Below are 14,919 nucleotides of genomic sequence, written 5' to 3'. Positions count from 1 at the left end.
CACTGGACAATACAGGTCCCACTATATGGTCTCAGTCCCATGTATGATCCTGGTCCTACCATCCCACCCTTATCCCACCTCACAAATCCTGCTTCCCACCACCCTTCCCCCCCTCCCACCCCATCAGCACCCACCCAGCTCCATTAAGTGCTCCTGTGCTGCAGAAGCTCAACTGTAGGGATGAGAGGTTCTCCTATGGGCAAGTGGGTTCTAAGTCAGGCCTGGGGACCTGGAGAAGGCCATGAAGATCCATGGGAGCCTCCCCCAATCATCTGCTCCCTGCCCAGCCCAGAGAGCATCTCTGAGTCTTCCAAATTCATTAATACCCTGGAGCCACATCCAGTCCCCATAGAGAACAAAGACCAACGGAGACCAGCTGGACCATTGGTGTATTAAAAACTGCCAAATATACAATACAATTATTTTACAGAAGTAGAATTGCTTTTTTCTTGTTGTTGTTGTTGTCGTTGTTTTATTGCTTGCTTTCACAAACAGAGCAGAACATGAACACACAGAGGGTGGCAGAGTTGGGCTCCCTGTGTCACCCCTGCGGCCACACGGTGCCATGGCCCGGGCCACTCTTGGCTTTGCCCCATGCCATTGTCATCCAGCCCGGCTGGGGCACCCACGGGCTCCCTGTGATGTGGTGGTCCCCATTGGGGTTGTGTCCACCACCAGCTCTGCCCAGCTTGTTGCCATGCTGCACCCCATCTGCTCCTGCTGGCACTGTGGGCTCCATGTCTGCTCCCAACACCAGTTCTCACCAGACTCCATGGTCCTACCAGGTTGTCCCCACCAAGGATCAGCACCATGGGGTCCTCTAACTGGAAAAATGGCGTGCTGGGGGGACCTGCTGCCACAGGGTGCTGCAGGGACATGCTGGGGACCACCACTGGCAAAGGCTTTGGGGTGGTTTTGATGCTCTCCAAACTCAAGCATGGATAATACTTAGAAACTCACTGGGGCTTGCTGGGGGACCAACAGCCACAGGTTCACTGAGGACCTTTGGACTGGGGAAGCCCAAGCAGCACAGTCGGAATGATGGGCTCAGACAGGGAGCCCAAATCTGGGATGGAAGGATAGGGAGAAGTGAAAGCAGCCCTTTGGGTGTGAGTCAGCGTGAGCTCCAAAACCCCCACAGGTCCCTGGCCCCATGCTCCATGGGTCCCACTGCTGTCTGACCCACTGTGCACCTCCAGGTCCGTGGTGGTGGATGTATGTCACCACAACAGGGGCACAATGGGGCCCTGCCCTTCACACACCACCTCTGGCATTTCCACATGGAAGGAAGAAGTGGATCCTGTTGGGAAAAACCTCAAAACCCCAACCAACCCACACAGCCTGCGTCCTTTGAACTGGGTTCCTACATCCCATCAGCCACTCTTGGGTGCCCAGGGGTTGGCTGGGGACCCACCATGATGTTCTGCTCGTGTCTAACCCAAAGACATGTGAAGGAAGGACGATGTGAGCCACCAACTCTCCCGCAGGGCGCCCGCTGCTTCTACCACTTGAGGAAGTCCCGCACGCGGCTCCACAGCTTAGTGATCCACAGGTTGACCCCGAGGTCCGTCAGGTACTGGATCTCAGGTGTCAGCATCTTGCGGCACAGCTTCTGGTGCTTCTTGTTGATCTTCTTCTTCAAGTTGTAGCCCAGGATTGACTTCTCTCCCAGCGGCTGCCAGGGCTGCATGGAGGACTCCTGGATGGCGCTGGCGTCCACAGCGTGCCCCCCATCGATGCAGATGCTCTTCATCTTCTCGTTCTCCCGCTGCAGCTCAGCCACATCCTTGGCCATCCTCTCCCTCCCGTAAGCCTCCACTTTCCGCCAGAAGGTGGCATTGAAATATCGGTAGAGTTTGGCATCAATGAGGTTCCAAGCAGTCGCCTTGTCATAGAGTTCAGGCGTCAGCCGGGAGATGGTGGAACCCTTGCGAGCGTTGAGCTTGAAGTAGAGGATATCCTCCAGCTGCCAGCACAGCAGCTCCTTCAGCAGCACCAGGGACTCATCGAAGTACTCCTGCAGCATGACCAGGTGGAAGCGCTGCTCTATCTCCAGGATGTGCTGCTCCACCAGTGGGCTGTCGGCCTTTATGTTGTTGTCATAGCCCAAGTCAAAGAAGAGGAGGTTTTGGAGGTAGTGCGCGTTGAACCCGTTCGGGTCGTAGTAATGCCAGGGGTCCCGCAGGAACTCGGCCAGCTTGTCCTCCCCCGGCAGCTTCCAGGTGAGGGGGATGACGCGCCCAAAGTAGTGGAAAGAGGACTCGAAGAGGTAGGCAGGGTCTCGCAGCACCGTCACAAAGGTGGTGTCCGCCGGCAGGAGCTTGCGCACCTCCTCGTAATTGAAGCGCATGTGGTTGCAGATGATGTTGAAGCACATTCCTGGGCGGTAGTGCTGCACCTGGCTCCTCTCGAAGAAGGACGGGTAGTAGAAGTCATTGCGGCCGTTGGGGAAGGCGAATTTGAGGCGATGCTTCTCCCCGAAGCGGAAGAGGATGTTGAGGATGGTGCTGCTGGCCGTCTTGTGGGTCTTCAGGAACATGATGTTCACCTTGGGCCGGCAGTTGGCTCCTGAAGTGCTGCGTGTGCCATTGGCTATTGGTGGCCCCTTGGCTTGCAGCTGGGAGGAGGAGCAGGAGGGGACGGAGATCCTGGTGGGGAGGAGAGAGAGGGCAGCGGTGAGGTGAGCAGAGACACAATGGCATGGTATGGCTGTGTGGGTGATGGACGGCAGAACAAACAACCCCTGTGCTATCTGAGATGCACAGAGCTGGTAATGGACACTCCAGGGCTGAGTGACTTTGGGCAGCTCCATGAAGCTGCAGAGCTGATCCTCGCTAATGCTGTGGTACCGCAATGTAGAAAACAGGAGCAAGAAGCTTACAGAGTGCCCACACATGGAGCTGTGTTATACACGGGATAAAGTTAATGTTCTCCATAGACACTCTGAACCCATTCCTGGGGAAACAGCCTTCACTTTTGAGCCCTGCTGCGTTCTGGGTTTGGAGGGGATGGGAGCAAAGAGCACAACACTCATCTGTACCCATTGTGTTGGCAGCCCCATCACCCCAAAGCAAGCACCCTCAGCCTCCCCAGGAGCTTTCCCATCACACAGACAGCACTGGAGTGTCCTGTGGGGGCAATGACATCCCAGTGCAAAGCCATCAGGGTGTCTGGGTGACGCGGAGTCCCCACACTCACTGTGTCATGCTGACTTGCAGCGGGGGCACGGCGTAGGAGTAGAGCAGGAGCATGAAGCTGGTCAGGAGGGTCCCCAGGACGAGCCCCTTGCACATGGACCTCCAGGGCTTCCCATGTTGATGCAGCATCGTGGTCACCTGCAAGGGCAGAAGGGACACAGCCGTCAGCAGCGCGGGCGGTAAGGGAAGGGCAGCGCGGGGAGCAAAGCCTGCGGAAGAGAAATAATGAGAAATAAAGCATGAGAAGCATCACAGAAGGCTTTTAGGGGCTGGGGAGAAGAGAATCGGTGCCAGGCTCATCCTTGGCCAAGAGAGATTTGCAGACAAGGTGCTGCAGCTCTGCCCATGCTGTATCTCGTCCCTGTGTTCCAAAGATCGAAAGCAATTTCCTTTATAAAAACGAAACCTGAAGAGCTGAAGTGGGAGGAACAGGTGACTGCTCTGATCCAATGGCAGCAAACACTGGGATGGAGAGAACTTGGCATTGAGCGGTGGAGGTCCTAATCCGTGCTTCTGGGCTGCACCAGAGCTGGGGCTGACATGGACCTGCTCCTCACCACCTTCCCTGCATGGCCCTGCCAGCAGCACACACATACACATCTGTATGTGCTTGTGCATGCACAGGGGCACAGACACACGCCCACGATTGCCCACGCACACACAGGTGCACACTCCTCATGTAGATCTCACTCCTGCACGCAGGGACACGGCCTGTGCATGTGCATGCAGACACAGGCACTCACACATCCACGCACACTCACACACAAGGGCACACCTATAGGCTCACCCACGCATGCAGGCAAGGACACGGCCACCCGCACACCTGCAGCACCGCAGACAAGGGCACATCATTTGCACGCATATCCCCCCCCGCACCCGCACTGCAGCAGCACCGCACACCGCGCCGGGGCTGCCCAGGTGCCGCAGTGCAGCAGGGCGCACCGCAATGGGCCGGCAGCAGAGTGTGCCCTACCCTCCTTCCATCCAGCACCCATCCGGCCTCCATCCGTCCTTCGCACCCTTGGGCCGCCCTCCGCAAACACCCGCTGCGTGTCCTGCAGCCCGGCACGTACAGCGAGCAGCAAAGATCTCCAAAGGGATTTTGCAGAGATAAACCACGCGGAAACGCTACCGGGCCCCCGGCGCCGTCTCGCCCCGCTGTGCACGAAGCCTCCCCGCAGCGCTTGGCTCCGTTCTCAGCCTGTATCTCTCCTGCCTTGTCCCGGCGGAGGGCAGCGAGCCACGCCGCAGCTGAGATTTCCATCTCGATGAATAATGGATGGAAAGCGTAACCAGACGCCGGGCACGGCTCGTCCTCACCGACCTCTTCCGAGCCGAGCGCTGCTCCCTGGGCTTTCCGAGATGGAAATGACGGCGAGAGCGCGGCTGAGCTGTCCGCAGCATCCCCGCGGCTGCCGACACCCGGCCCCGCCGGCAGAGATGCCAAGGGGATGCTGAGCTCCACCCGGGCCGCCTCTGGCGTGGTGTTCCTTGCAAACAGTTCCCAGCCCAGTTATTCTATTGACTTTGCCTTAAATGAGTGGCTTAATTATTAATAGCTCGGCAGGAGAAATGCCAAAGTGGAGGCTTTGTCCTGGGGCTCCCTTCGCAGCGGGGCGGCTGCCGGTTCCCATCCGCCGGGTGGAAAGACCCGCTGCAGCCGGAGCCACAGCGCAGGGACGTGGCCGTGCCAGCCATGGCCCCCACCGCATCCACGTCCCAGCCCCATCCCTGCATCCCCGAGGGTCCCATGCTTCCCACAGCAGCCACCCCATAGATTTTCCCTTATGGGCACCGACCCCTTCACAACCTGAATGTCAGGGAGCTGCACACAAGGCACCGCCGCCTCCAGCCCCCGGCAGCCCTGACTCAGGCTCTCCTCACCCTATGCCCATCATGGGCACGCTCCTCCCATCCCCCATGCACTGGCATCTCATGCCACGGGTGCCGGCACCCACCCACCCCTCACCTCCCCCGATCCCCCCGTACCAAGCCCTGCATGCTCAGCCCCCCATCACCTCTTCCTTTGCTCCAGCTGCTCCCTGCACACCGTCCTTCTCCTCTCCTGGGCTGGCCGGGGCGCGGGGCGGGGGAGGCAATGCTGCTCCGACATGGAACAGGCTCTCCCCAAGCAGCCCGCAGCAGCTGCCCCGTCCCTATACCATCCCCTAAATGGAAGCTCCAGCGCACCCAGCCCGGTGGGGAAGGGGAAGCCAAATCAGAAGGATCTCCTTCCCCAGCGCTGCCGGTTCGAGGCGTGGAGTGAGGCTCCCGCTGCCACCCCGTCTCTCCTCCGTCTCTCCACCCACCGCCGGAGCACAGAGGGCTCATTCACCCCGCTGCCACAACAACGGGGCCGTTTGTCTCCATCTGCTCCACTGCCATCAACGGGGACATTGTGGCCGGGTGCCCCGGCTCGCTGCAGCCAGAGCTGCCCCTGCCCAGGCCCGGCCTGGTGCTGCCAACCCGGCACCCCCGGCTGCGGGGTTGGGATCAGGGGGTCCTGGGGTTGCTGGGGGTGCTGGGTGACCCTGTAAGCACCAAGGAGACGTCGAACACAGTGAGTGCTGGCAGTGCTCGCTTGGTGACTCGTGCTGCTTTTTGGCCCCCAGCACATCACATAAGGACAGTGGCCGTTCCTTCTCGGAGACATCTCCCCATGCAGCTCAATGAGCTCTTCCCTATGGGGAGGAGCTCCAGGCTGGGTCTTCTCTCCACAGGAGCTGCCTGCCCTCTCCTTCCCCTTGTTGCCTGGCATCTCTCACTGGTTTTTATGGCCCCACAATGGCAATGCTCACGTTCTGTGCTCTCTGGTGCATCACTTGCTCATTGGATGGGGGAGGCAGGTGCTCAGGTGGGCAACCAGAAGGGTGCCCAAGGTACCCCGAGGGGGGCCCGGGTCTCTCCTGCTTGCTGGGGTGTGAGGCTTTGGTTTATTGGGAACCAGCCTCCCTTTGCTCAGAAGTCAGAGGCCACACATCACATGGCTCCTGTGTTCCATGGCAGTGTCAGCAGAGCTGTGAGGAAGCTGCTGAGCTGTGTTTCCATCCAGCATCACCCCACCAGCAGCCACAGAAGGGACCATTGTGCACCGGATGCGGCCCTGGCTCCTTCCCACCAGCCGGAGCTCTGCGTCCCTCACACCAATGGAGAGCAGGAAATGCGAAGCTGCTGCCCCGTCACAGCCACTGCATTGAGCCCAGCAACAAGAAAAGAGGATGTTCTCCATCCGTGGAGAGCTGTGCCCTGCTCCCAGGTGTGATGGAGGCACTGGCTGTGGGGCAGGCAGGTCCCTGTTCTCTTAGGACACAGCTCTTGGTGCTCCCAGCTGCAGTGTCACAGGATGATGGAAGCTGTGTATGCAACCTCAGAATCTTCAGAATGAAAGCCTGAGCCTGTGCCAGCCTTCCTGGGCTCTCCATAGCCAGGGGAGAGAAATGAGTGCATCCACGGGTGAACTGAGATGGCACGGCCTTCACTGCAGCTGGGAGACAAAGGTATCCCCTATAAACCCCACGGGAAGGCACGGCCTTCTCTGGGGCACATGTTGTGGGGAGGCAGGGGATGATTCCCTCCAGTCTGGCTGGGGACAGGACCAGGTTTTCCCCCCTTGATGACCTGCTTCGGGGCACCAAGCAGCCCAGAGATGTTCCTTTGCCTTCCACCCGGCTGCCCCACACAGCAACACTTCCCATGGGGAAAGCAGGGTCTGTGCCAGGTTGGAGCACCCAGCTCCAGGCTGATGCATTCCCTGCTGTGCCCAACCCTGACTGGATTCATGCCAGTGATTTATCACCCATCTCCCCACCTAAGGCACACCTGTCACAGCGGATACTCTGCATGAAGCACACAAGGCACTGGATTAAGTCACGCACCTGTTTCCAGCTGAGCTGCCTTTCCATCCCTGCCCCAATGCTTCCTCACTATGGATACATCCCAGCTCCATCTGACAGCTGTCTGAGCCAGAGCTCAGCCAGGAGAAGGAGCCTTGGCCCTTCCCATGTCCCACTCTTCCTCTGCAGCTCTCTGCTCCCCCTTCTTCCTGCTGGGTTTTTGTTTCTGGTGGATATCGCAGCACCCAATGGCTGTGGATGGGGCATAGCAGCACTGCTCACTCCCATCTGCAAAGTAATGCTCACAGCCATGGGACACTACCAAAGCAAACCATGTATATGTGTTATCAGCTCTCACAGCCCTCTTTTAGGAACACTCTTCTGCCCCAAACCCAAATACTGCAGCAGTGGGGTGGGACGAGGCCCTATGTGTGTACACTCACCTTGCCATGGATGGCAGCTCCAGGAGGGCACTGCCACCACCTCAGGGTGCTCCTCTCACTGTGCCCCATCCACCACCAACCTGCTGGGACAGGGAACAAGAAAAGGCTTGTTTTAAAATGAATGGATAAATATGGGGAAACCCAGCCTTACGGCCCACCTGTGATGGTGAAGAAGGGCACACAACCAGGCCGTGGGCACTTCTGTCCCCATACCACCACAGTCTGTAACAGGGCATGTTGCAAAGGCCCCAGCAGGCAGCACAGCCCCCAGAGCCCACTCAGGTGCCCACTCTGACCTCCATAACAGACATCATAGGGGAACACACGTGCCCCTCTCCCTCTCCCCCCCATCCCCAGGCCCCAGTACTGACCTCACACAGCAGCACAGGGCTGTCCCCTCGGCCTGGTGGCACACACTGAGTCTGGGCCTTGCAGGGCACTATGAGGCCTTGGGTGGGGATGGAGGCTGTGCTGGGTGTGGGGCTGGGCCTGGAGATGCTGCAAGGGGGGAATGAGAAGGAGAGGGGAAAAAAGGAAGGAAACGAGGGGAAAAAGGAGGAAAGGAGGGGGAAAAGGGAGGAAAAACTGAACAGGGAGGAGCAGAAAGCAGCAGAGGAGCTCAAAAATGAACTTACACCACAATGGTGGTTCCAAGCTCCTAACTGGATCTGATAAAACCCAGTGCTGCTCTGTGAGGCTCAGGATGTCCTGCAGGCTCTGCTCACACTGCACACTGCTGGGCAGCCCTCCATGCTGCTCCCAAGGGATGGTGGAAGCAGCTCCATGCTCTCTGGGTGCCCCTGGGCTGTGCCTCCCCAATGCAGGAACCCACACCAGGCCCTGGGAGGCATCAGCAGCCAGCAGGGATAAATCAGGGCCTGCACAGAGCTGGAGCAGGGCATGGAGCACAGTGAGAAGGTGTGAGAACACAGTGCTACGGAGCTTGGGGGCTGAGGAGTCACCTCCAGCCCTGAGTGATTCATGGGTTAAGCCACAGCTCTTGGTCAGGCCCGAGGTTTGGGCACACAGCACTGCCACAAGGGTACAGACAACACACAGCATGGGGGAAGCATCAAGTTTAATTAAAAACATAACGAAGTTGCAATACAATAGAAGTGTGGTGGTGGAGAGCAGCTCCGTTCTCTGGGAGGCGGGTGGGCTCCTCTTCCATGCTGAGCACAAATCCGGCTCCTCCTTGTGCTGGACACACCACCCCTCTGAACACAACCCAGCAAGGCCAGCAGCCCCCAGGGCAGGTGGGACAGTCTGCACATCTCAGGGCTGTGGGTGTGCAAGGTGAACAGAGCCAGAGGGAGGCAGCTGCAAGAGCTCACAGCTCCCCTTGGCCTCCTGTTCTTCCTGCCCTGAGGTTGCTGAAAGAGCACAAAGAGGACATTGCTCACATAGCTGACCCTCAGGACAGGCAACTGCATCTACAATCACTCCTCCATTTCCTGCATGGATGGAGTCCTGGGTAAGGCACAGCAGGAGGTGTAGTTACTGATGGGCAATAGTTTAATGTAGTATTTCTGTCCCATGAGGAAAGCTGAGGGTTTTTCACCCACACATGATGGTCTCTGCAGCCATTGCAGCCAGGCAGGAGGGTTATCCCCTCCTCAGTGTCCCAAAGTCTCATCAGGCTCGTCGTGCCTTCTTGCTTTTCTTTTTCTCCTCTTTCATGGCAGTGTCGTGGGCTTTCCTCTTGGCTGCCAGTTTGTTTGCCTGCACAGAAACACAACCCGAGAGCCACGGTCAGCCCTGTCCCCACACACCAAGACCTGCTCCAGCCTCAGACCCACTGAACTGTTCTGACAGCGGGGGATGGAGACAAGCAGAGATGCCCTGAGCTTCACTTGCTGGCCACACACTAAGGCCCCAGGCAGGCACAGGGAGTTCTGCTCAAGGAGTTTGAATGCCTGCAGCCTGGTAATGCTGGGGAAGAGGCCTGTACAGTCTCAGCCTTGTGTACCTGAGGTCAGCATCCTCACTGCCTCACCATGTACAGAGAGGAAATGAAAACCCAAAACATGCAGCATGGGAGCAGTCTATGATGTGCATGGAGGGGATTCAGCTCTGACCAGCCCCACAGCAGGGCAGGAAGACAGGAGCTGCAAGGCTATGGGCAAAGCTCCCTCCTACAACCAGAGCTAGGGAGGCACAGGCCTCAGAGGTCACTCCATCCTCACAAGATGAGGACAGACCATGATATGTGATCTTTAGCTGCAAACTGCTTTGGGAAGACCTAGCACAGGGATCCATGGTTTGGAGCATCCCTACACTCGTACCTCTCGGATTTTGCGTTTCTTTCCAAACATGATCTTCTTGTAGAGGTATTTCTCCCTTTTCTTCATCATCATGATGGCCAGGCGCTTCTCCTCGCTTTGCTGCTCCTGTTCCAGGCGCTGCTTGTCCTCCAGCTTCACTTTGCCAGCAGTCACCTTCACGGGAAGAGCCTGCAGAGAGCAGAGAGCTCAGGGCTCTGTGTGCCAGGAGCCGGGCCTTCCCCAGGGGCACTTCCACACTACTCAGTGGAAACACAAGAGACACAGCATCCTCTCTGGTTGCCCCGAATGGGTGGCAGAGGGACAGTGGCATCCCATTGCCATGCACTGCACCTTGTTGTTGCTCTGAGTCTTCTGCTCTTCCATCTTCTTCAATTTAATCTCCTCTTCCTTTTCGGACTCATCTTCCTCCTCCTCTTCCTCATCTTTATCATTGTCATCCTCCTCTTCCTCTCCCTCCTCTTCTTCCTCCTCCTCCTCACTTTCTTCCCCTATAAAGAGATCACTGTTACTGACCATGGAACACAGTGGCCCTGCAGCAGACAGAGCTCTGCTGAAGCTGCAGCACTGCCTGGATCCTCTCCAGCTCTGGGAGCTTCACATCACCTGGGTCCTCGCCTCGCTGCATGGCCAGCAGCTTCAGCTTCTCTGGAGGGATATAGTCTCCTTCCTGCTCTGTCACGAAGGGCGAGAGGTGTGGGGGCAGCAGCACACCGGGGAAATAATCGGCTACAGGGAGACACAGCTTGGCATTGACTGAGTCAAAAACCCACTGAGGCTGCAGATAATACCTATGGGCAGAGGGATATGGGGCTGGAGGTCAGACACTGCCTTCCTGCCCCATGCTCTAGTGTCCAAGGGGCTGCAAGATTGCAGTGGGGAAGGTTGGGAGCAAGCGGAGCAAGGGGGAGTTCAGAAACAGCCATCAGCCCAAGATGGCCATTCTGAGGACAGGACACCTGGCTCACCTGCCCACAACCTGCTGCTCAATCCGGGGCCGGTCAACTATCTGGTGGGTGATGGATGGGTCACTCACATCATAGGTGGCACCAATGCACAGGGACTTGTCCCAGGACACTTGGCCACCAAAGCACCTGCCAGTCAAACACATCAAGCGGTCGGTCACACAGCTGACACTCTCAGGGTCATGGTGGCCTCAGCAGTGCAACTGGAGAGGACAGGGAAGGACAGCACAAGGTGGCAGAGCTGCAGGAACCCCTCCCACCACATACCGGATGATGAAGGCCAGGGGCTCTCGAGGCACCTCCCTGTTGAGGAAGAAGCGTAGCCCTTCAAACAGCTTTTTGTGCTTCTCCAGGGCCTCCTGCTCCTTCCTCCTTGCATCCATCTGCTCAGCAGTCTCCTGCTCAGGGGCAAAACAGTCAAGTCTCTTCCCTACATGCAGCACAGCCAAGCCCCTCTCTGCTCTCAGTCACTGTCCCCATCCTCCTGCCAGTCCCCCCCAGTCCCACACTGGGCACAGACAGCCTTCTCTCAGCCATAAGACGTGATGAGGACAAGACAGCACATGGTGTGGCTCAGGCCTGGCCACCAGGCTCTTACCCCCTCCACAGGGAACTCATCCATCTCCACATCATCCTCTTGGGCTGGTGCCACCACACGTGCCAGGCTGGAGCTCAGAGCCGACAGTTTCTGCAACCAGAGGAGACCAAGATGTAAGGTTCAGCCAGAGCTTTAGGAATGGGAAAGGAGCAGGCTCACAGAGGGAGCCCCAAGACCAAGCACAGCTCCTCCTCCAGCGACAGCAAAGGGATGAGAAGCTGGGATCTCCATCATGCATGGGTCAGGCTCTGCTCCTCAGCCCCTGCACCACGGCCCCAGACCAGGAGGGGTCCCCAGCCAGGGCACTGAGGACACACAGCATCCTTGCATGCAAAGTCCTCACGCTGACCATAGTGGCAGCAGAGCCCCTCACCTCCAGGTAGCTCTCTGAATCCATGGCATACTCCTTGCCTTCCACAGGCTTCAGCTCAACCTCAGCCTGGCCATCGATCTAGAGACAAACAGAAAGGTGGGGGGACAGCTCCCAGACATGCTTTGCACAAACATCCTCCCCCTCAGCCCTTCCACCACCCACACAAGTCCCCAGGAGCAATGTTCCCTGCAGTAGGCGCTCCCACCAGCCTGGCATGTCCCCGAGGCTGGCAGTGGCCTTACCTTAGGTGGGTAGTGCAGGTTGAGTGAGTGGTAGAGACGAAAGTTGACGAAGCCCAGCAGGGTGGTGTAGAACTCAGTGAAGGTAGCCATCACACGATAATCCACATCTGTTGGGTGCTGTGGGCACACAGGGAGGGGAACGACACAAGGATGAAGGAGCAGATTCCCTAATAAGGGACAGGGTGCTGTCCACCCAGTGCCAGCTCAGGACAAGAGCAGGGCCAGGAGCTGAAACACAGCAGGAATACAACCAGCCCCATGACAGTCAGGATGCAAGGGATCGAGGAAGGCCATGGGCTCATTGAGAAGATGCTGGGGAGGTGACACTGCCATAGGCTGTACCAAAGGCCATAGACTGGGAATGTTAGGACCTAACTAAGTCCCAGAAACCATGGGACAAATGGAGAGCACTGCAGCAACTACGAGCTCCTGTGTGCCAGTGGTTCTGGCCCAGCAGCACCCACAGCTCTACCAGAGTCCTGCTGTGAGGGCTGCACAAGGAGCATGTTGCCCTGCCACCCTGCAAAGATGACACAGGAATCAACTCACCCTGGCACCTCCAACTGAGCTAACAGCCAATTAATCTTTAATTCATGGGCAGAGCATATCTTAATAATTTACGAAAAGAGGAAATGAAGAGCAGGGTAGACTGGTACAGCCTGGCACCAGGTCTGACAGGAGAGGCTGTGCCATGAGCGGCTGCCAAAGGCCTTTGTTTTGTCTCTTGGGCACAAGAGTGAGCAAAGGTCCCTCAAAGCCCAGCCCAGCCCTAGGGAAGGGAACAGCAACAACAGCAACAACAGCAACAACAGCACAGGTCTCATGTACTCACATCATGGGCAAAAGCGTAAGGGGTGACCCAGGTGATGGGCTGCCCCAGCACCTCTGCCTGGTAGTAGATACCCTTGATGGAGAGGAAGACCTGGTGGGGAAAGAACGCGACGAAGGTTACAGGTGCTCCTGGTTGTTACCAACTTTGCCTAGACAGTAAAGATACAAAGGAGCAGTGGGGACAGGCAGCAGGACTCAGCCCATCTCAGAGTCCCCACCTTGCGCAGTGAGCGGGAGGCGATGACATAGTTGAGGAACTCAACAGCCAAACGTCGGCACAGCTGGATGGTCTGCACGTGGCACTTGCCCGTCCGTGGGAAGGTAGAGAAGAGGAAACACATGGAGAGGGCATCATCCAGGTCCCGCAGTGCGTCCACAAAGGTTGGGTACCTGCAGCCGGGCAGGAGGGAATGGCACCATCACACCTGGCACCAAAACTGCCTGGACCCAGGCAGAGCTGCAGCAGCTGGTGGGGACCTAATGCAACAAAGGGATGAGCACCTGCAGCCTGGAGTGCCAGGCAATGTGTGGGGACAGGGCCCATAGAGACCATCCAACAGCACTGCAGGGGTCAGGACTGCCCTGCAGGAACCTCCCTTATTGGGAACAACAAACCCAGCTTGTCACCTCCTGCCTTGGGGTGACAGCTCTGAGCACGTGTTGGGGTAGGAGGAGGTTGTGTTGCCCCCACAGCTCCAACAGAGCACCCTGATCGCTGCATAAATCATGTCAGGGCATGAATCACGTAGCTCCCAGGGCTGCTCCTCTCTCCCTGCTAACACAGTCGGATCCCACACAGCACCAGGGATTTGCTAGAGCAGGTCTTTTCTCTTGTGTGTCATCTTTCTCTCTGCCACCAAATGAACCAGCTGCATTGGCGTGCTGGGCCTCTCTCTCAAAGTGTCAATGGAAAACACTCAGGGGGAGAGTGGGAAAGTGCTCAGTGTCATCATGGAAATCCTGGAGCTATTCACAACGGCCAAGAACTTGCTCAGATCTCATAAGCATCAATACTAACCCATAAACCCCGCACGATGCCCAGCAATGCCCACATAGGGCCGGGTGCTGTATAGGGCCCTGTGGACTCACCTCTCCTTCACAATATGGTCGAGCTTGTAGGTGGGTTTGTTGTCCCTCAGCCGCTCCGCCGTCCCCCACTCACTCTTCCCATACGCCTTCCTCAGCTTACGGACAAAGACCTGCCGGCAGAGCAGGGCTCAGGGCTCAGCACAACCAGCACAGCACAGCTCCAGCATCACTCACCTTGTACTCCCGGAACTTGTTGACGATGGGCTCGTGGAGGAGGAACCTGATGTCTTTGAGGAGATAGAAGGTCCGCGGGGCGGTGGAGCCTTTGTTCACCTTCTTCTTGTGCCGGGGCTCGTGGGGGTAAATACCCTTCAGGATACACAGCCGCCTGGGGAGAAGCGATACAACATCAGCACCGCCATCAGCACGGCCCATAGGGGGCAATGGATGGGACACGCACCTGAAGTCGGGCAGGCTGAGCTGCAGCTTCTTGCGGGCCTTGTTGCGGGTGATGTAGTTGGTGGCGGAGCCGCGTTGGTACTAAGGGGAGACACAGGGGGGGTCACAGAGGGGGAGAGCCCCACACCACGGCCATTATCACCCCACACCACGGCCATTATCAGCCCCACACCACGGCCATTATCACCCCACACCACGGCCAGTACCAGCCCCACACCACGGCCATTATCAACCCCATCATGGCCATTACCAGCCCCACACCACGGCCATTATCAACCCCACACCACGGCCATTATCAACCCCANCCCCATCATGGCCATTACCAGCCCCACACCACGGCCAGTACCAGCCCCATCCCGGCCATTACCCCCCCCCCCATCACGGCCATTATCGCCCCCCACCCCGGTACCTTCTTCTTCTCCAGCCCCCCCATGTCCCCGCCGCCTCCTCGTGCTCCTCCGCACCGAAAGACCCGAGCTGCCCCCGCACTGCCCGCACCGCACCGATCCGCGCCTGCGCAGGAGCCCGAACGGTTCCACAGCGCCCCGAGCTGCGGCGGGGCTGAGCGGGGCGGGGGGACGCGGGGATGGAGAGGAGCGGAGCGGCGGAGGGAGGCGGTCAGTCAGGCACAGCGCGGGCAGCTCCAACATGGCGGGTGGGGTCCTTC

The 14,919-nt window shown here is 58.1% G+C and overlaps 2 protein-coding genes across 8 annotated transcripts; both read right to left on the bottom strand.

Annotated features, from left to right (window-relative positions):
* Window positions 1-370: 370 nt before the first annotated feature.
* GAL3ST1 (galactose-3-O-sulfotransferase 1) lies at window positions 371-7,557 on the bottom strand. 7 transcript variants are annotated; one of them, XM_015878471.2, is made up of 3 exons: window positions 7,474-7,557; window positions 3,199-3,335; window positions 371-2,648 (listed from the first exon to the last, which is right to left on the bottom strand). In XM_015878471.2, the coding sequence occupies exons 1-3, from the start codon at window positions 7,540-7,542 to the stop codon at window positions 1,502-1,504; spliced, it is 1,353 nt and encodes a 450-aa protein (XP_015733957.1). In that variant the 5' UTR covers window positions 7,543-7,557; the 3' UTR covers window positions 371-1,501. The 7 variants fall into 7 exon arrangements, with proteins under 7 accessions (XP_015733957.1, XP_015733959.1, XP_015733961.1 ...); XM_015878473.2 differs by lacking the exon at window positions 7,474-7,557 and adding an exon at window positions 5,216-5,785; XM_015878475.2 differs by lacking the exon at window positions 7,474-7,557 and adding an exon at window positions 4,522-4,922.
* Window positions 7,558-8,534: 977 nt separating this feature from the next.
* Window positions 8,535-14,796, bottom strand: PES1 (pescadillo ribosomal biogenesis factor 1). Its single transcript, XM_015878331.1, has 15 exons — window positions 14,662-14,796; window positions 14,254-14,333; window positions 14,028-14,181; window positions 13,854-13,963; window positions 12,983-13,154; window positions 12,766-12,855; window positions 11,934-12,050; window positions 11,692-11,769; window positions 11,319-11,408; window positions 10,988-11,118; window positions 10,724-10,849; window positions 10,362-10,546; window positions 10,089-10,246; window positions 9,759-9,926; window positions 8,535-9,195 (listed from the first exon to the last, which is right to left on the bottom strand). Exons 1-15 carry the CDS (start codon window positions 14,683-14,685, stop codon window positions 9,109-9,111), a joined length of 1,770 nt encoding a protein of 589 aa, XP_015733817.1. The 5' UTR covers window positions 14,686-14,796; the 3' UTR covers window positions 8,535-9,108.
* Between the last annotated feature and the right edge of the window lie 123 nt (window positions 14,797-14,919).

Source organism: Coturnix japonica, chromosome 15 (assembly GCF_001577835.2).
Source record: "Coturnix japonica isolate 7356 chromosome 15, Coturnix japonica 2.1, whole genome shotgun sequence".
NCBI lineage: Eukaryota > Metazoa > Chordata > Aves > Galliformes > Phasianidae > Coturnix > Coturnix japonica.
The sequence above is the reverse complement of the archived record's forward strand: the minus strand, read 5'-3'. Positions and strand labels throughout refer to the sequence as shown.